General features: G+C 40.4%; 2 protein-coding genes across 10 annotated transcripts in view; one reads left to right on the top strand and one right to left on the bottom strand.

The window, feature by feature from the left end:
* kn (knot) overlaps positions 1–21,379 on the top strand; it is a 35,791-nt gene extending 14,412 nt beyond the window's left edge. Inside the window, exons 5-12 of one of the 8 annotated variants that reach the window (XR_010436854.1) lie at positions 2,667–2,735; positions 15,734–15,815; positions 16,018–16,198; positions 16,401–16,682; positions 16,758–16,905; positions 16,967–17,256; positions 18,077–18,595; positions 19,855–21,379. Coding sequence is in view for 4 of the 8 variants with exons in the window: in XM_064687285.1 (XP_064543355.1) it covers positions 2,667–2,735; positions 15,734–15,815; positions 16,018–16,198; positions 16,401–16,682; positions 16,758–16,905; positions 16,964–17,256; positions 19,855–19,946 (1,147 nt within the window). In the remaining 4 variants the exon portion in view is untranslated. Of the gene's footprint in view, positions 1–2,666; positions 2,736–15,733; positions 15,816–16,017; positions 16,199–16,400; positions 16,683–16,757; positions 16,906–16,963; positions 17,257–18,076; positions 18,596–19,854 lie in introns of all 8 variants that reach the window. The other 7 variants (XR_010436852.1, XR_010436855.1, XR_010436853.1 and 4 more) reach the window with 7 other exon arrangements.
* Positions 21,380–22,417: 1,038 nt separating this feature from the next.
* Positions 22,418–24,625, bottom strand: BEAF-32 (Boundary element-associated factor of 32kD). Of its 2 annotated transcripts, none has more exons than XM_064687284.1 (2): positions 24,294–24,625; positions 22,418–23,302 (listed from the first exon to the last, which is right to left on the bottom strand). In XM_064687284.1, exons 1-2 carry the CDS (start codon positions 24,529–24,531, stop codon positions 22,749–22,751), a joined length of 792 nt encoding a protein of 263 aa, XP_064543354.1. In that variant the 5' UTR covers positions 24,532–24,625; the 3' UTR covers positions 22,418–22,748. The 2 variants fall into 2 exon arrangements, with proteins under 2 accessions (XP_064543354.1, XP_064543353.1); XM_064687283.1 differs by lacking the exon at positions 24,294–24,625 and adding an exon at positions 23,506–23,875.

Below are 24,625 nucleotides of genomic sequence, written 5' to 3'. Positions count from 1 at the left end.
TTCCCCCCTCCCCCCCCCCTTCCGCCTAGGCGTATGCGAGTCCGCCGGAATTGGCAGCTACGCTCATTTGTTTTAAGCGTTTTCCGCGTGATTTTTCCACTACGCAGCTTTTGTTTTCTTTCTGTTTTCTTTTCTTTTTTTTTTTTCATATTTTTTGTTGCCTTGCTTGGAGCTTTTTTGGCCGCTTTAATAATGTTGATTTTTTAGTTTGCCTCTCAACCCTCCTCTCTATTCTATTCTATCCCCTCCAACCGTCCGTCCGTCCGTCCGTCCGTCCGTCCGTCCGCCCTGTCAGTTGGCCGTTGCGTTCTTCGTTTTATTTTTACGCTCAAACGCACGAGAGCTGAAACGTATAAATGGCAGCCACTCGCAAGCCTCCTCTCTCCACCAAGCCCCCAAATCCCCCCTCCCCTCTTCGCATGTCTCTTTCTCTCCTTTTTTTTGCGACTCTTCCCATCGTCATCTAGCATCATCATATCTCTGGGCAGTTCACCCTTCTAGCGCCCAACGGAGGCTGACAGTTGAAGGTTGCCTCAAAATAATACAAATGAAAGTCCACAAAATCGTGACCGACTACAATATACCCTTGAATTTAATATAATTCAACTGATATTCAACAATTCATATTGGAATAAAGACAATTTAGATGGGAGTAAAAATATTTGCCTAGAATTTTCCCATTGAATTGAACTGAAATGTTTTTCTTTGTCAGGCATTCCAAAAATCTCTGAACTAGGCAAAGATAAGTGGGACAAAGATAAGATAAAGATATGTTGGATAACTTTCGCAAGAGAAAAATAGAATTTTCAGTTTCAGAAACCGAGTCCTCCAAGTGCAGCATACCCAAGGTACCCCAAAAAAACGGGCTAACACAACACAGCATAGCAAAAACAGAAGCAAACAACAAAAAAAAAAAATTACACAGATTCGTCCCCTTTAGACGGCCACGCCCCCCGCCCCCGCCGCCCCGTGGCAGTCGGTAGAGCTTCAGGGTGCGCTGGCCGGCCATCTTTTATTATTTCGGATTGGCACCCAGTTTTTATGTTTGCGTAGCATTATCAAAACAAGGGGACAACGCACAGGGGTTGACTTCCCCCTCCCCCTCCCCCTGCTCACGCTCCAGCTCCAGGTTCAGCCTTAGCTTTGGATTTGGCCAAGAAAGCAGCAAAAATCAACAGCTTCGCGTAACACAAAGCAAATACAAACACAATGGCGCCGGCGTCGCAGCCGCCGTCGCAGTCGACGTCGTCGTCGTGGCGAGCAGCGGCAATGGCTTCTCCTTTATCGTTTGGCATTTCGCCCATTTTAGTCATCCATGTTTATGTTCTGCCCAGGACGATGCCAAAGCTGAAGCTTTAGCCGAAGCCACCCAGTTAGTGTGCCACCCCCGCACGACCCAGCCCCCTTTCCTTTCCCCCTCCCCTTCCCCGGGCCACATCTCATCGCTGCCCAGAGGCTGTGCGGCCAAAAATTACGCAGCCATTGAACTCAATCCGAGTGCGTATATGTGTGTGTTTTTTTTTGGAAAATGCATAGCAAAATATCTAGAAAACATTTTGTCTAACTTCAGATTATTTCTCTGCACCTAAGAATTAATAATTAATAATACATTCATGATTCGTGAGTTAATAGAAAAATCAAAAGTTTTTTCAACTATTTATTTTTTACAACTTATAGCGTGGTATATTCTATATATATATATATATATATATATATATTCTAAATTGGTCCCGAAATGTTCATTTCCTAAAAGGACACATATTCAACTCCATAAATTAATAAATTAATATTCTTAACCAGTTTCAACAGCTGAGTCGATAAAACTATGTCCCTCTGTCCGACTGTCAATTTTTCTTTGCAAACGTTTTTTTTATCGACCCGATCGGAGCAATATATCATATAGTTGTCATAGGAACAATCGGTCAAAAGTTAAGATAGCTTGAACATATTTTAGGCATTTCTAAGTTTCACAATTGAGCAAAACCTTGGCAAAATATGCCTACGATATCTTATTGCAATGTTGTAATAATTGATAGAGAATACAGAAAATACAATTGATACAATCTAAACTAAGACTTAAATAAAGCAATTTTACTTTGTTTAGAAAAGCGCGTTCCATCTTTATCGATTTATCAATCCCAACTCAGTTTTTGTTTCAAAAACTTTTAAACTGAAAAGAACCTCAATTTTTCTTTATTTTTTTTAGCTTGAATAAAGCTCGAATATTATAAAAATTACGTACTTTTTATTGTTCATTGAATTCATATATCATATCTAAACTAAGGTACGAATTATGTTTAATTCTAAAATTTAGCCTTGTTAGGGCTAAAAGTCTTTAGAATATATTATTAAAGAACGAAGGAATGCCGTTTTTCTCACTGTGTTGTATTTTATATCTATTTATATCTATTTAAAAATATAATTAGAAATGTTTGATAATTATCTTTCTCCTCCAATTTGAGTTGAGCTATTAAAATGTATATTTTTTAATTATAAATATATTTATATATATATTTATTTTTATTTTTTAAATAATTGGGAGATTAACTTTATCTGTACTATTCGTTAAGTAATTGCAGTAATTTTTCCATGTAGCTTTAAGTTGTATTTAGGAAATGGTCCTTTAAGATTTTTAACCTATCGATTTCGTTTTATTTTACCTGCAGCCGCTGCTGTGATAAGAAGAGCTGTGGTAACCGCAACGAGACGCCATCGGACCCCGTCATTATTGATCGGTAAGTAGATGTGTAATGTCCCTGCCCGATCCCTTGTACCCCCGGCCACGCTCCGACTCCAGCTCCGACTCCGGCACCAGCTCCGAGCTGATGCGCCATACAAAAGATGACATTTTAAGCTGCTTTTCATCATCGGCGCTGAGCGCTTTTTATTTTGCCAGCCTGTTTGCGGCTTGTATGCGTATCGTTGATTTATTGGCATTATTATCAACTGCAATATAAAACATGATGCGGCAGCTTGCCCCGTAGATGGGGCAGGTTGCGGCATGCGGCGGGGGCAACTGGCGAGACAGCAGGAGCTCCGGGAGCTCCGGAAAAGTCTGAGCTGGCCAAAATGAAAGTTCATCAGCATGCAAAGGCAAATTCTATTTTCATAAATTGTGAATTGTGAATTGTAAATTGTAAATTGAGACGAGTGCAGCACTCGCAATCGCAATCCGACACCCCCGTCTGCCTTCTGCCGCATCCCGCGACCCGTCCCTGTCTCCCGGAGCGCCCCTCGCGCGCCTGTCACGTGTCAGGCGAATTATGTTAATTGTATGCACATCCTTGCGGCTGCCATTCAGTCCGATCCCCGAGCCGCAGCCACTTCCCAGTCGAGGTCGAGCCTGAGGCCGCCAGCCGGGCGTGCGTCGCCTCTAATTGGCTTCGGAAATATTATTAGAGAAACACAAATTGTTTGCACAAAAATATAAGCCACAGGAGGCGGAATATTAATTTCATTCAAATAATATGTTGTATGTGCGATTATTCTTGAGACAAAAACTATTTGAAAGGGGCAAATAAAAAGAAGGGCTTACAATATACTTCTCATTTATAAATCACTTTCATCAAATTGTTAAACTTTACTTTTTAGTCAGCTTTGGACTAGAAATAATTATTCAGCTGACTTATTGAATAGCTTAGTTAACAGCTTCTAAGTTCGAATTATAATTCGCCTGCCTGGAGGCTGCTTTTAATGTGTATTTAATAACTAAATTACATTAATTAATCACAATAATTGAACCATATCCTACACCCAATCAAATGGCTAAAGGACATATCCGACCCCCCAAGATAAACATATTCCTGTTCATATTCTGTCCGTTTGTTAATCTGCCTCAATCTGAGAAACTATGGGAACCTGAGAAAATTTGTTAAGTTCTCCTTTGACACTTTAAGATTAAGTTTGATCTAACTCAATATCGAAATCTTGTTCTTTAGGCATATTCCGGAACCTATTAGAACTAAAGATAATAAAAGTTATTAAGTCGTTTCTCGTATAGAATGGTATTGAGTACATATTCAGAATATGTCACTTTTTGGATACATCTCCCCCCCCCCCCCCCCTCCCTCTCTCATGCCATTAAAGCCAGGCCGGATGCGTCTAGAGAAGGAAAGCAGAATGTTGGCAAAAAGCAGTTCGGCGCGCGATTCATAGTATTTCCTTGTCGGGCTCGGACTCTCGACATGCTTCTCTTCTCTTCTTTTTTTTTTGCATAAGTGAGCTGCCCCTGAATGATTCGATTGCCTTGGTTGGTTGGACTTGTTAAAGAATTTGAGCTGGTCAATTGAATCGCACCTTATGCAGATAACAATCCCCAATCGACCAACAACATCATTATCATTGTAGGGTATCATTGCCAGCTGCGGTGGTCCCTTCAGCTGGTCAACGGGTGTTCAAAACTATTTGCCTATTGAGCAGCTGCTAAATGGCATCTATATCGATTGTCCACGATGGTGGTATTCCGCGAAACCTGGCCTCAAGCCAGCAGCATCGACAAAGACTTAATGATTCTATTACAAAGCATGGAGGGACGCCAAGTCTAAGACTTAGATCGAGTCGGAGATGGAGAAGGAGTCGGAGCTGGAGATGGAGACTCATTTATGCGCTGGCTGGTTGGCTGGCAATCAGGCCATAATTGGTGTGATAATTAAATTTAATTGATTGCCTGTTGATGTCGTTTACTGCTGTTGGCTTAAAAAAGAGACTCTGTTTGCAAATTAGGAAATCTAGAGAAGCAACAGCCTGGGCCTGGGCCAGTCCGCAATGGGTTCGGCAAGATCAGAGCTTGCTGCATTTATGATCTTGTTAAAATTGCTGAGCGTGTTTTGTTCGCGCTACGTGCTCCACAATGCAGCCAAATCCGTTGCAAGAACAGTTATCGGACAGGCAGGTAACTGGAGAGTTGGATCCAGTGCTGGATCCACGTGCGCAGGCGCGATATTTACGATTATTAATTCATTTTTCGCCTGTTTATTTGCGCAATGCGATCGCCTTGTTAGCCGCAAGCTGGCATTGACCAAATTGGTTAATCCCGTCGCATTCCCAACTTCCAGCGCGGCACATGTCGCATTTGTCAGCCGGCCTGTAACTCTTGTCGCCAGCTAGAGAGACAGAGAGAGACAGATAGAGAGAGAGAGAGAGATTGGGAGAGTGAGAGAGTTGGAGGCAGAAGCAGAGCCATTGCCAGATCGAGAGGCGCATATCAATCACCGCTCTACACACATACACATCCCAATCAGAGCCGCGGCGGCATGGATCAGTCAGACAGACAACTACCGCCTGCTCCTGCTGCTGCTGCTGCTGCTGCTGCTGCTGCTCCTGCTCATTGATATGCCTGTAGATCATGCCGCCGCCGCCAGAAGACATCGGCTCGTTCTGCTGGGATAATCTATGTGTTCGCAACTAAATTTTGCAAGGCCCACACGCTAAAGCGCTAACTTGGCTGGGGGTCCCGCACATTTTGCCACTCCGGCTCCGACTGCTGCGGCTGCTGATCGCAGAAACTTGTCACTGAGCGCGCAACAATTGGAACTGATTGAAAATTCCGACTCTGAACAGGCAGCAGGCAAGAGGCAACAGGCCGCCTGCATTTCAAAGTGGTTGTGGCTAAGCCAAAAACTGATACATATGACAACAACCAGCGGACAACACCAGTTGCGATTGCTGCTGCTGTTCCTGCCACTTGCATGACGCTCGAACGTGTGCCGTGAGAGTCGCAGCAGCAGCAGCAGCAACAGCTGCAACAACAACAACAACAACAACGAGTAGGAGAAGGAGACAGAGCTTTGGTTTCCACATGTTTTATTGATGAATTTCTGTTATTCATGCAACGATCTGCAGTCGCCGGCAGCGGCAGCTTTACAGATGCCGAAAATGTGCACACAATGCGGCAAGCGCACAGTGGTGCAAAGTGCGCCATAGATATTCCAATCAATTCCAATTTTTGATCACTTTAAAATACAAACTTACAACAATCAATATCAAAAAGGAATTACAAAGTTTACTTATCGCAATGAGTCACAGGTTCGATTCATATTCAATTCTTTATTTAAAATAAATTACAATTGATTAAATTCAATAAATATTCCAATCAGTTCAAAAATACAAATATTAAAAATTAAATTTATATTCATTTCTTTATTTAAAAAAAATAAAAACAAATATTTAGTTTAAAATTGATTAAATTCAAAACCTATTTGAAGATTAAAAATTAGATTTATATTCATTTCTTTATTAAAAAAAAAGCAAATATTTACTTTAAAATTGATTAAATTCAAAACCCATTTATAAAAATCCTTAGCTATTTTTTAAGGGAATTAAGGGTTTAATAAATAGTTGCTATTTAAACTAAAATGCATTTTTTTCTAGGAATATGACAATAGTATAGATATTGGATAATAGAGATTAGAGAACTTTTATCATTTATTTCCCAGTTTTCAATCAAGTAATTATACACGTAATAAAATTGGGAATATTTTTGAAGAACATTTTGAAATAAGTATAGAAAAACCTGGAGTTTTATGTAGGAATTATGAATAGTTTTAATCGTTGCCCATTAGTTAGATTAAGTCAAAGTCAATTGCTTTAAATAAATAACTGTTTATTAGTTAGTCTAATTGTGTTCGCCAAGCGATCGCTATTTTATAACGATCTTAGTCGAATTTGTCCAGTTGCGATTCGATTGTTAACTCCGTATTTAGGCCTTTAGTCACAGTACCTATAGATAGCTGAGGATTTGCAATTACCAGCGCAGGTGAGGACTGAGCAAGCGCAGTCTCCATCTCCATCTCCATCTCCATCTCCAATTCGGTCTCCGTTTTGGCTTCAGCTTCAGCTCAGTTTCCCAGTTTCAGCACAAGTCCCCAAGTTGAGGAACCGTCTCGGGCCGCCGTTTTATTTATGATTTGCGAGGACACTCGGCGCATTGTGTGCGGATCGATTGCTACGTTTGCTACGCATTTATTTTTGTTTTTTTTTTTTTTTTTTGGTATGCGCTTCGTGTGTGTTCCATAATTAAGTGAATTTAAAGCGCACTGCGGCGGTGGTCGCATTGTCGCCACCGTGGATGATTCTGGCCCAGCTCTGTTGTGGTCAGCCAGCTGCGGCATCTATGTGGTTGTTGTTGTTGGTGTTGTTCTCATTTTGTGTGGTTGTTGTTGTTGTTTGTGTCGTTTGCGACATGTTCCGCGTTTTTTTCACACATTTTCGGTGATCGCTGCTCAACTTGAGCTTTGTTTTTGTATTTATTTTCAATTTTCATCTCATTCCATGTACCCATTATATGTTTATGATGGGCACATCTGGCGTATGCGTAATAACGCAAATTATACCGTGCCTGCATTGACAGCACCCACACACGCACACACACTCGGACACTCACAGACTGCTGCGGCAGTTAACGATTATCGCGTGTCGAATGACCGCTTCGACTTTTTAATTTGAGTAAATTGTGCCGTGCACTTTAAGGAAAATGAAAAAATACGCTAAACATCGCCCATCTGTTGGAAAAAGCTGAATATTGCCATTTGGAAGAGTGGCCAACAAACTGAACTGACAAAAAACAGAAAAACAAGAAAGGAGCAAAAACCCAAGCGCACAATCCGAAATTTGCCGCATTTGCATTTATCTACGTCATTGGCAGTTTCTTCGCTTTATTTCAATTTTCTATATTTTCCCGGCGCGACAAATAAACTAAGTGCAAACTCACGGGCAAATGTGGGCAACTGTGGCCCGCCCCCAACACACACTACACTCCCTACACCCACTGAACCCACTAAACCCACTAAACCCCCAAGGCCCACCACGACGGCGACAAATAGAATTGACGTTTAATGGTGTCCAATATGCAAGCCGCGCGTGCTGAATACAGTGGCGGCAAAAAAAAAAGGGGTTTGCGGTTTGGCATGCCTTGAGTAAGGCTTCTCGTAAGAGATTCAATATATAGCTTGCAAATATTTAACACAACAAAAGCAAACTATTTTTGAATGAGTTTCAGTTTGCTTTTCAAAGTTAAATATATAGTAACAAATTGCAAACAAGTATATCCATCATTATTTAAACAGATTGAATACTGTCACACTTTTTGATCTGCAGCAGACTATACACACTTTGAAACGCCACGAGTGTAAACAGGGTATTGGCTGCGTGCGGCAAGCAAATGTTTTTGGCCATTGCATGCCTTGATAATCGCGCTAAAATGATGACAAAACTGCTGCTAGTTGTGGCTACAATTTTTAATTTTCTAAATGCATTCAGGCACACCATTCGCCAGCTCCAGTTCAGGTGCTGTGGTGCGGGTGACAAATGGCACCGAAGCCAAAACTGAAACTGAAAATGAAGTGGACGAGTTTGTTGGCTGCGGGCCGAGGGCTGAGGGCTGCTGCATACACGAATATGCTGAATGGGATGGTTGAATGGACGAGTGCGAGGGGGGGGGGGGGGGCAGGGCTGCTCAAATATTCAAAGCGACGCAGAAAAAGAAAACAGAAAAAATTGAAACGCAGACACAAATATAACGGCACTTGTGGTCAGCAATCGACAGGCCCGCGCAGGCATATGAAATATTGGGCAGACACAGCAGACAGACAGACGGAGAGACGGAGAGAGCCAGACCAGAGAGTCCATAACAGTTAATTATCGATAAAGATATACCCGCTCGTACATTTGCCTTTTTATCGCTGGCCAACCAATGCCAGACAGTGGCGTCCCAATAGATGCACACACACGCACACATTTTCTTTGCTGGTGAATTTCTTTGAAGTGGCCCGGTCTCAGGCTCTTGCAAAACCGCGTGCGACTGCACTTGATTCGCACCTCATAAATCAACGGATACAAAATTCGAATTGAATTTTGCATTTCAAAGAGCGTGCAATTTGCATATTTGTTGCCTGTCTATTGAAATTGAATTATTAATGCAAATTTTTGCGTCCTTCTCTTTCCCTGGCAAAATGGCATTCGTTGCGAATCGTTAGCTCCTGGGAAAAGTAGTTTATTAAATCATAAATATCTATTTTCAAATTGCAGATTAACATTTTTTTTTTTGTAGAGCTCTCTCTTTATGAATGCTTTAAAAGCATTTGCTAAAATTTTCACAGTCAGGTGATTTTTATTAAACCAAATTCAACAGCAAGAATATATAGATATACTTATATAAACTGTAGAATTACCTCTATGCTTCCAATAAAAACAAATAAGCTAAATTACATTTCATTTAAGTGCTTAGTAAATATGAAATTACAATTAAGAGCATAAACATTTATTGTTTTTCCTTACAAATTCATGCCAGTTACTTGTCAAACCTTTTGGATTGATATGGATACCTTGGCAAAGGGTATATGTACATTTTGGTGCTAATCTTTAATGTGAACTTCTTAATAATATCACAGTTTAAATTGTTCAGCTGGAGAGCACGATGAATTATCAATAATGTGTGCTTCAAACTATCTGATGTGCATAATTGAAATGAACGCGATGTTATTTAAAATTTACAGATCCCAGCCAAATGCCTTCTGATTAGGCAGCTTCTAAAGGAGCTCAGCTCGTGTTTCTCGTGTGTGATTCGTTTAGCTATTTCCTCCGCCATTTACACATGCTGCATAATTAATTATATTAAAAGCGTTAACTGGCAGTCAACATAGGCATCCACACACTCACACACACTCTCACACACACACACTCACACATACACAGTCAGAAGTGTCGGTACAAAATAGTTAGCATAATTTACGCATTTCAATAAGGTCGATAATTTGATGGCTCAGTAGTTCGCCAAAGGTTACAAACGGATGCAAAGGGATAAGCCAAAGAGTAGCAAAAGTTAAAGACATTGATGTTGGGACCAAAACCCAAACACACGGATACAGATACACAGATACTTTTAGCAGCACGCTGGCAAAGATACTTTCGTATTTGTTCTCTTTGTAGCTGTATCTTTGTCTGCCTGTAGCTTTTATCGATGTCTGATATTTAACCTCGATATGGTATTTTTATGGTCACACACACGCACACACATGCTCGCAGATGCGTGTGTGCTTACAGAAATAATCAGTTTAAAGATGAAGAAATCGCAAACAAAAAAAGCTGCCATTGTTGTTGTTGTTGTTGTTGTTGTTGTTGTTGTTGTTGTTGTTGTTGCTGTTGCTGTTGCTTCTCCCGGTAAAAACAAAAACAACAACATCGACTAGAACAGTTACGAGGTATTTCCCTGGTCCCAGCGGCATGACATTGAATCCCAAAGCAACCCCCAACACACGCACACACGCACACGCACGCCCAAATCAAACAAAACTCTACCAAAAAAAGCAGCAGCCGCCCCCCGCCCCCCTCACTAGGGGAGATTCATTCACGAAATGAACGCAGGCAAAGCTCCACTCAAAAGATACGGTAATCCACTCAAAACTCACTCGAAATGCTGCTCACTTTCGCATTAGCTCTCGCGCTCGCTCTCCCGCTCGCTCTCCCGCTCACTCTCCCGCTCTCTTGGTGTGTGTCTGCGAGGATTGTGAAGGATAAGCGAAAGTGTTTTCAACAAGTTCCATGCTAAGGTTTTCTCTTCCGGCCAAAAGGATGAACCACAACGAAAACGAAAGCGTAACAACAAAACACACAAACCAACAACAAAACAAACAGAGCATGGAAAACCGCCCTCAAAGTCTATTACAAAGACCCAAAAGCTATGAACTCTCAACAAAGAAGCCGAAAGACGTTCAAGTCCAAGTCCAAGTGCGATTTTGATAAGGATTGTGCCGACGCGACATCGAGACGGGTGGCGGGAAATCTTTACAACAGCTTGGGGTGCTCTGTGGGGTCGCGGTTGCGGGTTGCGGGGTGTTGCGGGTGTCTTTGTGCTTGGGTCTTGTGCGTGCGCCGCGAAGCGTGCAGCGCTAAGCCGAGAAAGAGCATAAATAAATAAAAGTTCCAACAACAATAGAAAACAGCAGCAGCAGCCCTGAACCTGAACATCAACAAAATGGTGACGTCGGCCGCCATCTTTTGCCTTGGTGTGTGTCTATGTGGGGAGTATATGTGCGTGTGCGTGAAAATGGCATGGAAATGGCGCCAAAGTAAGTTTTTAGCATTGTCTCTGTGCGCTTTTGACAGTGATGCCAACTGTCGCTGCAAAAAGTATCTAAGTCGAATGCTTAAAACCGCTAAACAAAAAAAAGAAGATAATTAGCCAGTTGCTTGTTTTTGGTCGTTTGTTATTGGAATCAGTCACATAATATACGCATAAATTGATACAACTTGATTAAGATATATATATTTGTCTTGAATTACCAGAGTCCATATTGGTTTCCTTTCAAACAAATCTCTTGATTACTGAAAAATCAGCTCAACTGACGTAGAGCCACACTGAATGACAACCTCTGCTGTCATTGCACTCTAACAGTGTTGTTTAGAGACTTAAGTCCTACGCCTTTCACAGTACTGGCCAGCTTAATCGAATAATAACTTTTTCAAAATACCAAAAAAATAAATACCAGAAATGCACGCATTGCAAATTTCAGCTATTAACTGCTGACAACCTCTGAGGACAGCCGCATTTAGCTCGAAAACTGCTAAATTGCCAGCATTGGGCTCTGTGTGTGCTCGTGTCTGGCATAGTCATTGACTTTATGCGGCAATAAAGTTGAAAATTTTGAATATTATCGTTAGTGAAAAATTAGCGCCAAGTTGCCCGCAGCGGCTACGAGTAGAAGTAGCAGGGGGAGAGTGGCGGAAGGGGGAGGGGGCCGTTGCTTCTCACCTGTGCCATGGCGCTGCTTGGCGTGCGCCACAAACGCTTTCGGCTACATTCTGTTGACGCCTCCTGCTACCAAAGGCTGGCAGATAACATCGCCGACAGCTCCAAGCCATGGCCAGAACCCAAAGCGATTTATGCACGTTCGTATTCATCATTAAATGTTGTGCGAGCGATGCAAAGATAAAGCTCAATTCTCTTGTTCTTGTTGTTGTTGATTCACAAATTCGCAGTTAATCGTTGGAGCCTTCATGAAACTCCATCTCGTATATCCGCGGGAGCTCGAAAGTTTACAACCTGTTCGTATTTATTTCAATTCAAAATTTAAAAGCCTTGTGCAGAAGGCTTTTTATTTCGAATTAATATTGTTTTTTGAATGGCGATAACCTCTACTAAAAGCCTGAGAATATTTTAGTATAGGTAACTAGCCAATTTTGTGGGTTATTTATTATTTCCAGCTGAGCCAATATACCCTAAAAAATATATTTCGACGAAAAGTTCTTTCTTCACCTAGGTAATATTTGGGTTAGTGTCTTAAAATTTAGAGAATAAAATGTTGTTTAAAATAGTTTTATGATTTTCAAGATATTCGCAAAAATGTGATCTTAAAATTCTTTTAGGTAATAACAAATTATACATAAAAAATTAGTTAAGATAATCTATTACAAAATTTTGTAGTGCTTAAATTTGATTTTAAAAAATTAAAGAATTTATCGACGAATTCATTAAGCGAGCACAGAAATTTTCTATATTTACTTTTTAAATATTCCATTTTCGAAAGTTGAAAATATTTTATTTACTTGCGCTCTGTTGGGTGGAATCTTCATTAGGATGCATCCCCCAGGATGAAAGCCGGAAGATATTTTTATTCGCTTTATGGGATTAACATTGTTTTTGCCAGTATAGGCAGATATAAATGAAGCATAAATCTATAAATTTAATAGGTGTACAATTTAACTCTATAATTCCTTTTCACTTCAACTGTTCATCTGAAATTTAAAGCTACTTGGAATTGTTAAGTAGCCCGAAACGAGGAGCTATTGGCAGCTCCGTGTCCGGGCCAAATATGAATGACCAATTATGCACTTCGTTGGCTCTACGTGCTCCAGATGCCAATGGGTCCGTGGACGCCATTTTTGGCCATTTTGCTGGCCATTTTGCTGGCCAGGCCAATGTCGTGTGCGCGCGTTTGATGATGCGTAGCTTTTCATTAAATGAAAATTTCGCGTGGCCAGCAAGTCAGAGCGAGGGCCAGGAAACTTTGTTGCCACAGCCAAGACGAAGATGGAGACACTTTGATTTATTGGCAAGACGCGCGTTGAATTTTTAATTGCCCAGCCGGAATTGGGGGACGGGGGCAAAAAAACTGTCGAGCAGCAAGGCGAAGATGTCAGCTTAAATTGAATCAGCAAGGATTCTCAGCCCTTGGCGCATATGCAAATGGGAATCCTGCGATTTATGCTGCAAGCGCCGTGCATCGGTCCGGGTCCGGGTCCGGGCAATTTATGCATCCTGTCAGGATATTTGAAAACATTGTAATTCAAGCGTGCGAGTTTGCCCCCTGCGCTACTTCCGAGAAAGTCAATTAGCTGCCCATAAAGAGGCACAACATGCTAGGGGCACGTCGGGGGTGGCTGCAACAAAAAGAAAATTAGTACCGTGAATGATCCGTAAATGAGTTAACCTATTCCCACACAAAAGCAGCTCTCAATATCCACTCGATACGTATTCAAATTTCAATGCCGCGTTGACGACAGCAACGTCGTCTGCAGTTGCATCTGTGAGGTTCTCTATGTAACTCGATATTGCATCTGACAGATACACGGCGCTCCGTCCCTTAGGGAACGCCGATGGCCGTGTTAATGATGCTGCTCATGTTGATATTGCTTGTTGTTGTTGTTGTTGTTGCTGGCACCGTGGATAAAAACAAAATACAACGTACACACACATCTGTTTCCATTCCCGAGTCCAACTCCGGCTTCAACAAGTTCACAATCAGCTCGCAATTCGGCGCGCGTGGCCTTATATGCACACATATACATATCTGTACATATATTTATATATATGTGTACATTATTCATAGTCCAAAATGTACAGAGTTCGTAATTAATTGTGCCCAATGCCACACTCAAATTCTCTGATAAGCCCAAATAGGTCTGGCATGTGTTAACTCGTGTACTTTATCGAATCCAAATTGAAATTTCACATATCGAGAATGTCAAATTTGTGTGTGTTTTGCTATCGTCAAATGTTGTTATTATTATATGCTTTATCCATAAAAAACGTATTGAAACAGTCTCAAGAAATGCAAAGTAAAATGCCGAATATACTAGATACAATATCTGTCTGGTGTTTGCCAGGCAATCTTTTGTTTAGATGATTGCGAATTGGATTTCTCAATTGTTCATCTTGCAGTTAAGAAATTGTTCCTAGCTAAACTTCGAAATATAAAGTATTTACTATATCTATATAAGAGTTGTGAATGAATTGGACTGCAAATAAATTGTCGGTCCACTTTTAGGTTCGATTCGTGCATCTCGTTTTGCACATCATCAAAAACCAGATCTTCGTTCAAATCTTGATTTGTCAAAGATATAAATTTTAATAATTATTCAATTCACAATTTTTAATCGCAATTGTTGCTTTGAATCCCTTCCAAATAAAGTTAGATGATTTCAATGATTGGGTCACAAGTTTTATATAGTATTTAAGGCTGGGTGTCAAAACATATTGATGGATAAATCTGCTTGTTTTAGTTAGGTTTTGGTTTATAAAATACATTTCAAGTATATATACCACAAGTCCTTCAATCCAAATTTACCCAGATATATGCTATGTGATCTACGTAGTACACATATCATATGACATTTCAAACTCAGGACACGCACACCTTTCAACACATCTCAGGCACCGTGTGCTGCTCGAGAGGATATCCTCTTGAACTACACTTCATCAGGACAGAAATAAACAAATTTATGGCACATATGCAGATGTGCCTGGCTGTATCCCCATAACTCCAGAAGGGAGAGTCGAGGGGGAGAGAGGGGGAGTGGGCAAGAGCGACACGCCCCCTGCACTAATTTGTCCAATTTGTCAAGTGAGAAACAACAAAAACGCCTGAAAAAAGAACTGAAAAAGTAGCTGCCAATTCGGCGGGGCGATCCCCGCAGCGCCGGCAAAATATTATTTCAGCAAATAAAATCAACAGGAGGCTGAGCGAGGAGGGGGAGAGGGGAGGGGGAGGGGGGAGTGCTGTAGGCAGTTAGTGTGTATATTTTACCATTTAAATGCGCGACACACGGGTGTCAATTTCGAATATCCTGCCTGCAGGACACACATAACTGTCACCCCGAGTCCAAGCCCGAGCCGAGCGCTTATCGCACGCTGCGCTGTCAGGCCCGCGGGCCAGGGCAAAGGACGGGGAGCGGGGGGGGGCCAAGTGGATTGACTCAAGCCCGAGGCGAAACATCTGCTGCAAAACGTGGCAGCATCCATGGCCAGTGGCAAGTGGCAAGTGGCAACTGCGAAAGGCGCAACGGATCATTAGCAACTCATAAAGGGGAGACGCCGCCTCAATCTGAATCCGGCTTTGTCCTTTCGAGTAGCCGAATGTGTTTTCGAGCAGCTACAAATCATTTTCCTTTTTCATTTCGTATTTATTGATTATTATTAATTATTATTAATTATTAGTAATTATTAGTATTTATTAGTAATTATTAGTAATTATTAGTAATTATTAGTAATTATTAGTAATTATTAGTAATTATTATGAATTATTAGTAATTATTATTAATTATTGGTATTTATTAGTAATTATTGGTAATTATTGGTAATTATTGGTAATTATTAGTAATTGCTATTAATTATTATTAATTATTATTAATAATTATTAATTATTATGAATTATTATTAATTATTATTAATTATTAATAATTATTATTAATTATCATTAGTTATTACTAATTAGTTTCTTTGAATTCTTTGTGCTTGCAGCTTTTTTCTCAAATTCTTCTTGAAGTGCAATCAGAATTGCCTCAAAAATGCTGGCAATCCGCGGGACATGAGAAGATTTCAGGTACGTCTCAATATCTTTAACTTTAAGAAGAAGACAAGACAAGACTCCGGAGAGGAACAATAGTTCAACAGATCTGTAAATCGGATATCATGGAATGAATTTTAGACATAATTTAGCTTAAGAGTTATTCAAATAAAAAACTTTGCAATTTCTAATCAGACTTTTTCCCCCTTTTCCCGCACTTTTCCCGCACTCTTCACAGGTTGTCATCTCCACGCAGGTGGCCGTGGATGGACCACTGCTGGCCATCTCGGACAACATGTTCGTGCACAACAACTCGAAGCACGGACGCCGCGCCAAGCGACTGGACACAACGGAAGGTACAGGCAACACATCCCTGTCCATATCCGGTCACCCCCTAGCGCCCGACAGTACCTACGATGGTCTGTAACTAAATTCCAATTACTCGATCAGTTAGTTAGTTAGCTCTCTTTCCTCCCCTCATGGAGCGCTTTCATTTTCGTTTTTTTTTTTCAGTTCGATTCTGTAGCAATTGGCAACTCGAACCCGTTTATTGATTTTTTTCCTGCTCTTCCCGAACGTCTTCACCCAAACTAACCCCGTTTATTTACGCACCAATTTCAGGCCTCTACCCGCCGCTGCCCGTGGCCACGCCCTGCATCAAGGCGATATCACCGAGCGAGGGCTGGACCACAGGTGGCGCCACAGTGATCATTGTGGGCGACAACTTCTTCGATGGGCTGCAGGTGGTCTTTGGCACAATGCTGGTGTGGAGCGAGCTGATCACATCGCACGCGATACGGGTCCAGACCCCGCCGCGACACATACCCGGCGTGGTCGAGGTGACGCTCTCCTACAAGAGCAAGCAGTTCTGCAAGGGCTCGCCCGGACGCTTTGTCTATGTCTGTAAGTAGATGTTGTTTTCGATTCCTTCCCGTAAGCATGTCTAAGCTTTCCGCCTTTTTAATTATGCCGTTCAAGCAGCACTCAACGAACCTACAATCGACTATGGCTTCCAGCGGCTGCAGAAACTGATACCCCGGCATCCCGGCGATCCGGAGAAGCTACAAAAGGAAATCATCCTTAAGCGCGCAGCTGATCTCGTCGAGGCGCTCTACTCCATGCCCAGGTAAGCGCTCACCCCAACCGATCTTCGGCAGAAGCATCTAACGCTTCTCTTGCTGCAGCAGATCGCCAGGCGGTTCCACGAGCTTCAACTCGTACGCGGGTCAACTGGCGGTTAGCGTCCAGGATGGCACTGGCCAGTGGACCGAGGATGATTACCAGCGCGCCCAGTCGAGCAGCGTCAGTCCCCGCGGCGGCTACTGCAGCAGCGCCTCCACGCCCCACAGCTCCGGTGGCTCCTATGGCGCCACAGCAACCTCCGCCGCCGTCGCAGCGACTGCGAACGGATATGCGCCCGCACCGAATATGGGTACGCTGTCCTCATCGCCGGGCAGCGTGTTCAACTCCACGTCAAGTAAGTGATCCAACCCAGACTTGAGTCCCTCCAGAAGTAAGCTCTGCCCTGCATATTTAAAATATTATAAGAATCGGACTCCTAGCTTGTTCAGTTTCCGTGATACAAATCTTTAGCCATCTTTTGTACACTTCATAAGAAGAGAAGATGAGATGGGATGAGATGAGATGAGATGGCGAAGTGAACCAGTCCCAAGCCCAAGTCGGTTTCTAGGCTACGTTGATTCGCAGCCAATTAAGAACTTCCCGTTTCTAACTTGCTTTAGTTGACCGAAGCTTTAACTGGTTGGGAATTATAAGCGTCAAGAAACATTTCACTTTTATATTTGGTATTTCTCATTATTTCTCAGTATTTTTACACAACCAATTAAATTTAACAAATTGCTTGGTTTAATAATCAGCAAAATAATTCTCTATGCGATTCTGATTTTACCAAATCGACAATAATTAGAATCCTTTTCTTTAAAAATATGTATTATAATCTATGTACATGGTAGAAGAGACTGATACGAAATATGTTGAGGTCCCATCCGAACTATGGGATGTTCATGAATCGCCCCGAAGCCCGCTTCAGCAGCTCCAAACTCATTTGATGTCTTTGAACAAGTCTAAAAGCAAATTATTAGATTGCTGATGGTTATTTCCAATTTGTTTTTTTCGCGCTTAGTTTAGTTTTATTTAAGCTCTGTTTTTTTTTTTCATAAGCCAACCACTCATAAGATACCCAAAAAAAAAACAAACACCTACTCGAATACTCGACTGCCCACAAAGTGAAACCAAATTTGCTCAGCAAGTGCCTTTTCGACATTAATCCCCAACAGTGTCCGTGTCAACGCCTTGGCATTCGGCCCTCGTGCAGCATCACCATGTCTCCGCCGCCCACCCGCATCATTATCCCCATCCGCACCAGCCCTGGCACAATCCTGCCGTCTCAGCAGCGACCGCGGCGGCCGTTTAAGCGCAGCAGGCACCAGGCAATGAGGACGAAGCAGAGCAACAGCAACAACAGCACGGAGCTTGGAGCAGCTAACAGGCCCCCACAGACACACACACACGCACACACACACACACACACACACACATGGAAAGCACAACCTTATCGGCAGGCAAGCAGAGACGCCCACAAAAAAATCACATTGACTGGCGCCTGCTGACAATGGGCACCGCCGCTGATAACGCTGCATCCAACTCCAGCGACGGCGACGGCGACGGCGATGACTCTGATGAGTGGGTGTAGCTGGTGATTGAGATTCCGACGTCATAAAACACATCCACCACAACAACAACATCAACAACAGCAACAACAACAACATCAACACACAACCAACACTTGTTTAACGGTATTTATAATTTTATCAACATTTTTATCATATGCGTTGCACAATTTCTTTGCGAATATTCCCAATATTTCGAATATTAAGGGTATTTATAATTTTTTCAATGTTTTTATCACATGTGTTGTACAATTTCTTTTCGAATATTAACGGTATTTATAGTTTTTCAACATTTTTATCGTATGCGTTGCTCAATTTCTTTGCGAATATTTCAAATGTTTCGAATATTAACGGTATTTATAATTTTCAACGTATTTATCAAATGCGTTGTACAATTTCTTTGCGAATATTTCGAATATTAAGGGTATTTATAATTTTTTCAATGTTTTTATCACATGTGTTGTACAATTTCTTTTCGAATATTAACGGTATTTATAGCTTTTCAACATTTTTATCATATACCTTGTACAATTCTTTTCGAATATATCGAATATTTCGAATATTTACGGTATTTAGAATGTTTTCAACATTTTGATCATATACGTTGTACAATTTCTTTTCGAATATTTCTGCATATTCCGGCTGCTTTTATTTTCAAATCACTTTTAACACTAAGCTTAACTGAGTTCTACTTTTATTCCCTTGCATTTGCTTGTACTGGTCGGCCAGACGGCTAATTCAGCGGCAAAACGTGCCGCAACGAGTCGATTCAAGCTCGGAACCCAATTTAATATTTTTATTTTTTACCCGAAAGGCAACCGAAGTCAAACCTAACAGCATCTTGCTTTAAAAAGAGTTTTTCATTAGTCACACAAAGTTAAAAATATTCATTACAATTTTTTAAATATACACTTATCCAAGTTTCGAACCAACCAAATGTGCTTAAGGATGTGCAAAAACAGCTTCACGAACCAAATACTCTGAAAAGCCGTCAATTTTTATGGGCTTGGCAGCCCTGGTTTATATTACCGAAAAACCGACATGTTAGTTCGGAAATCCCTTAAAAGTATGCAACAACAAAAATAGTGATATCGAATCGAAATCGAATTTCGGAACATAGATAATCAAGTAAATGTTCGACAAACTTAGCATACCATTAGGCGGACAATTTAATTTCAATTATTACTTTATTTTCTTAGATATTTTTGGGATAGTAAAGAAAACTTTTGTTAGGGCGACTAGACATATGAATAAATCAAATATTTCAGATGCTTTAAGTTTTTTAAATAATAAATATGTAGAGTTAGTTCATTTTAAGTTAGTTGTCATGAGAGGGTGATTTCAATAGATCTTTTTAATACTAAGCAATTATTTTTTTCTTGCAGGAGTCAGCAGCTTGAGCTTCAACCCATTCGCCCTGCCCACCTGCAACACACAGGGCTATAGCACCAGTCAGCTGGTGACATCAACCAAATAATATTACTATTAAGGGAAGCTATTGGCCCACACGCTCCGAGATCCCCGCTCGAATGACAAAGATATGAACAGAAAGACGCTCGAAAGTGCAATAAGCGATGCAAATGTTTCCAAACTCAACGATATTTCAAATACACTAAATATTTATTGTATAAATATGCAAAATGAGAACAAGTTGTTTATTTTTGATTGATTACCTTTTGATAAATGTCCTTGTAAAAAAATACACTAAATGTTTTAAGTCCATATCAAATAACTGAATACATATGAATACAACAGCAACTCATATCATACGTGGACTGCGGCCCGCTCTATAAACTAAGACCTAAGATAGTCCGGTGTCAATAAACATGAACCGACCATTTCTTGGCAAAGTCCTGGCCGGTTCCGGTTAGTTGCACACTTGAGATTTGCTTGATTAATCGATATATGTACATATATATATATATATATCAAATATTTATTGGATGTAGTTATCGGAACTGTGAATAGAACAAAATATACCAATTTACATACACACCTATGCTAGATACTTATGATGATCCGAGAGTCATACGAAAATAAAGTTAAATAAATTTTGGATATATCTAAATGCTTGTATACGAAAATTAAATACCGAAAAAAAAACAAGATATACAAATTAATATACATATATTATTTATTTGGAGATCGATTAATCAAATTATACATATTTCCAGTCGTACTCATATCTCTCATAGACGAACCATAATCAAAATGATATATACCTTACAAATAACAATTTACAAAAAATATAAATAAAATAAAATATGGCTGGGCTGCTTACGAATAGCTAATTATACCCAAATACATTCAGCCAGTTGAAATTTTGCATTATATTCAATTTGAAAAAATTAACTAAGCATTAACGATAAAAGCTATCAAAGTTTTTGGCAGTCATAAGGTGCACTTAATCGATCCCATCAGAACACACAATTGCATTAAATAACTTAACATAAAGTCGTAAGTCTAGAGTCCCTTCATAGGAATCAACACATCCGCTATTCAAAATCGAAGATTAATCAACTACCGAACATTTGTTGACTAGAGATTAAGCGTATATACATATATACGAATACATATAGAAACATATACATATTATAAAATATAGACGATATTTGGGGTTGCATATACATAGTAAGATTATTGTTTATTACTCGATCTGTAGGGTTTATTGTATTGATATTGTATTATATCTATTGAAAGCTAAACAGAAGCAAAAAAAAAACAAATAAATAAATAAAAAAATAATAATAATGCATTATTGATACAAATCATATTTCTAGTTGTAAGCATTGCGTAAGCCACACAAATTAGCTCCAGAAATCGATTTGTAAATTATACTTCTAGTAATGCTCTCTGTTTTGTAAATCTCAACAAGTTATTTAAATAAAATTTATTTAAAACATAAATAAACTAACGAAATCAAAACTTATTTCATTAGTTATACTTCTTTGTCACGGCTTTGTGCGGACTTTTACTCATTTTCCGGAATGGAGCATATCTAATATGATATTTGCATAGATCTATCAAATTTGGATACAAAAACATATTAAATACCCTAGTAGAATTATGCTTATGGTTTTGCAGAATATATATGTTAAACGTGAAAGTACGGATTTCTTCGATACGCCGAAGATTTCATTCACTTACAACTATTTGAGTTACGGGTTTTCCGATATAAGAAAATATTGAAACTCGTTAATGCTGAAGTTGATAAAAAAAAAGAAAATTTTAAACAGAAAATTTTCTATAAAAAAATATTTTTTTTTTACCAATTCATCTTATAGAGCTAAATAATATAGAATTGCGATCTTGGTAAGATTTGGCTCATTTACAAGCAACATAGTTTAATGTGTAAAAGTGGAATTTGGTAAAGGTAACTTGATAAGCAACAAAGTGGTTCAAATCTTCACGCACTTGCCAGTGGAATTGGAAAGCCCCGTCGTAGGGTGCACCCCCATCACATGAGGTAACTACAGTACAAATTTCAGCTTCCCCGCTCTTACGGTTTGAGCTCTGCGTTGATCACCAATAAGTCAGTCAAGCACAAACAGTTTTTTATATAGAGATAGACACTGATAAAAAGCCGAATCGATATAGCTCTGTCCCCCTCTGTCACTACTATGATATCCAAGACTATAACAGCTAGAAACTATATACCCAAAATATGTACACCTATAGAACTTTTGAATGTGTACTACAGCTCTTACTCTTAATCATGTTATAACACATCGCAGTTTCTGACTAGACACCGCAAAGGTATCCGTATTCAGATTTACATATTTTGGCAAAGAATAGTTTGAATATGGGAAGTGTCGTAACTAAACCGAAAGCTACTTGCACAACATTTAACTGTCGTTCTGTTCTTATTTCGAAATGTTGCAGTACACACAAATATGCAAGTTATTGGAGCTTAAGTAAAGTATATATAGTAGTTATAATGAGGAATCCACTTTGGAGGTCTTAGGTAAATTTATTAGCGTTTTGTAAGAGTTTTGCATTAAATATTTGAATACATACATACATGCTAAATTATCAATACGAATTCGTCTCAACATATGTGCTTATTAAATATATGTTCCAACTAAAATTGCAAACGGTACGTTAACAAACGTACATAGAAACATTTTAGCCTATATGAATAGTTGTTGATAAGATAAATGTTACAATTTTTGTGTTTTTTTTTTGTTTTTTCGTTTCTTTTTGTATTGATTTCTGCTTCTTCTTCTTCTTGGGTAAGTTTAAAATGATTTATGTATATCCATAGTTTAATCTTGTCCTATTATTCAGTTTTAGTGCTAGTCTCCTCACTCTCTTTGTACAAAATTTCATGGATTTTCGAGCGGACGTAAAGCTTACGGCTCACCGACAGTTGTCGCATAATGGGTACCAGGCTTAACGCAAAATAGTAGTCATCATCTTTGAGCTGCTGCTCCTCCTGTTGCTGCTGAATAACGTAGCTAAGCTGCTCGCTGACCGTGGTCAGCCGTTCAATGGATGTTTCCAAGTTGTTTTTCAATGTTTTTGCAGCGCTTGTGGGAGCTGAGACGACGGTGGCAACAACTGGATTAGTAGTTGCCCTGCTGCTGCTCACCACGGTGACTTTTTCGCCAGCATCTAGCATTTCATCCTCAACCACTTGGATGGGACTGTAGCAGAGCGGATCCTCACTGTATATAATGTCCTTGATGTCCTCGCTGACCTCGTCGTTTTGCTCGTACTCCTCCCACTTCTGGGGCAGCGCACCAGCTATGGATGCATGCACATCGATTTTTGGTTTCGCAACACGAAGCGGCTCCCGCACAACTTTAGCCTTCGCGATGCGCGAAGTTTTTTCTGAAAGGATAAGTGTAAGCACAATTACAGATGCGCAATACGATATATATTAATCATATGTCAATAAATTGCCGGCTCCCAGCTGTAAAGCAGGGCTGGGCGTCATCGTTTTGCGATAGTTTCCAATTGGGGACAGTCGCGCGGGATCGATAGGTGCGTCAATAGGTCAATAAATATTGTGATAAGCACTGCAGCTGGCGTACCTTTCTTTAGAGTAATAACTGCAGGTCGGCTAATTGGGCGTTGTTGTATGGGATTGACCAGCACCTCATCAGCGTGCTTGTGCCTCAAGTGTGTCCACAGATTGGTGGTGTTGTTTCCCTTCAGGTTGCTGGCCATGCCACCACGCGATATATTATTGCCGCAATAGCGACAAACTGCAAAGTTTTCGCACTCCTCATTGATATCGTAATGCTGCCAAACACTGCTAACGCGACCTTTAGGCATTTTAAATCGTTTTTTTTTACAAAATAACTTTCTCAATTATAATTTTTTCCCACAAAAACGCAATAGCGATGTTAGCGTTGTTGGCGCCGGTGTTGGAAAATTCAGGCGAGAAACAGTGTTGCGAAACGACACGTTTCAATCAAGCAAAACAAAGAAAATAAATAAACCTAAACAGCACATAACTAATTCCTATACGTTTTTACAAAGCACTGAACGACACATTTCCAACTTTATATACAATTAACAAAGCAGCACTATTTTCTGGGTCTCAATTATTCGACGACCTCTAACACTACTACTTATTCGCAGCTTGAATACCCTCAGCAGACACCATGGTGCTTTTAAATGAAAGAACCAATTTTAATATCAAGGGTCAACTTGACAAATCCGACTGCATTGACACAATTATCTATCCAACATGCAAATGCAGAGCACATAACACAGCACTAGGACAAGCGGTGGCGATGACAACAACAGAGCTACCCGCTCTGAACACGCGTGGCAGTGTGAGGGGGCGTGCGTGAATATCAGATCCAAAACTTACCGTTAGTCGTGTGCAAGCATCTGTGGCGCAATAGACTACCAGTTCCTGTTTTCCCGCTGTACGACAACAGATCGCCACAGGTTTTACAACAGGCATACGGCTCTATTCGATCATCACAAGACACCAGGTTAAAGAATCGCCAAACGCAGCTCTTTGCGTTTCGAGGCTCCACCAATTTACAGCGCTTGTCACCCGATTTCAGAAGACTTCTCAATTCCGATTTCTTTTCGACGTGCATTGTTGCTACTCCTATTCAAGCGGTATTAACAGAAAATATGTAAAAACCAAAACGTAAAATGTACTTTGCGACACGCATGTCACGATTTTCAGTC

Source organism: Drosophila montana, unplaced genomic scaffold, assembly GCF_035044405.1.
Source record: "Drosophila montana isolate Dmon_TW-CO22-7 unplaced genomic scaffold, ASM3504440v1 contig_3200_1, whole genome shotgun sequence".
Lineage (NCBI taxonomy): Eukaryota > Metazoa > Arthropoda > Insecta > Diptera > Drosophilidae > Drosophila > Drosophila montana.
This window is presented reverse-complemented; position numbering and strand designations above follow the sequence as displayed.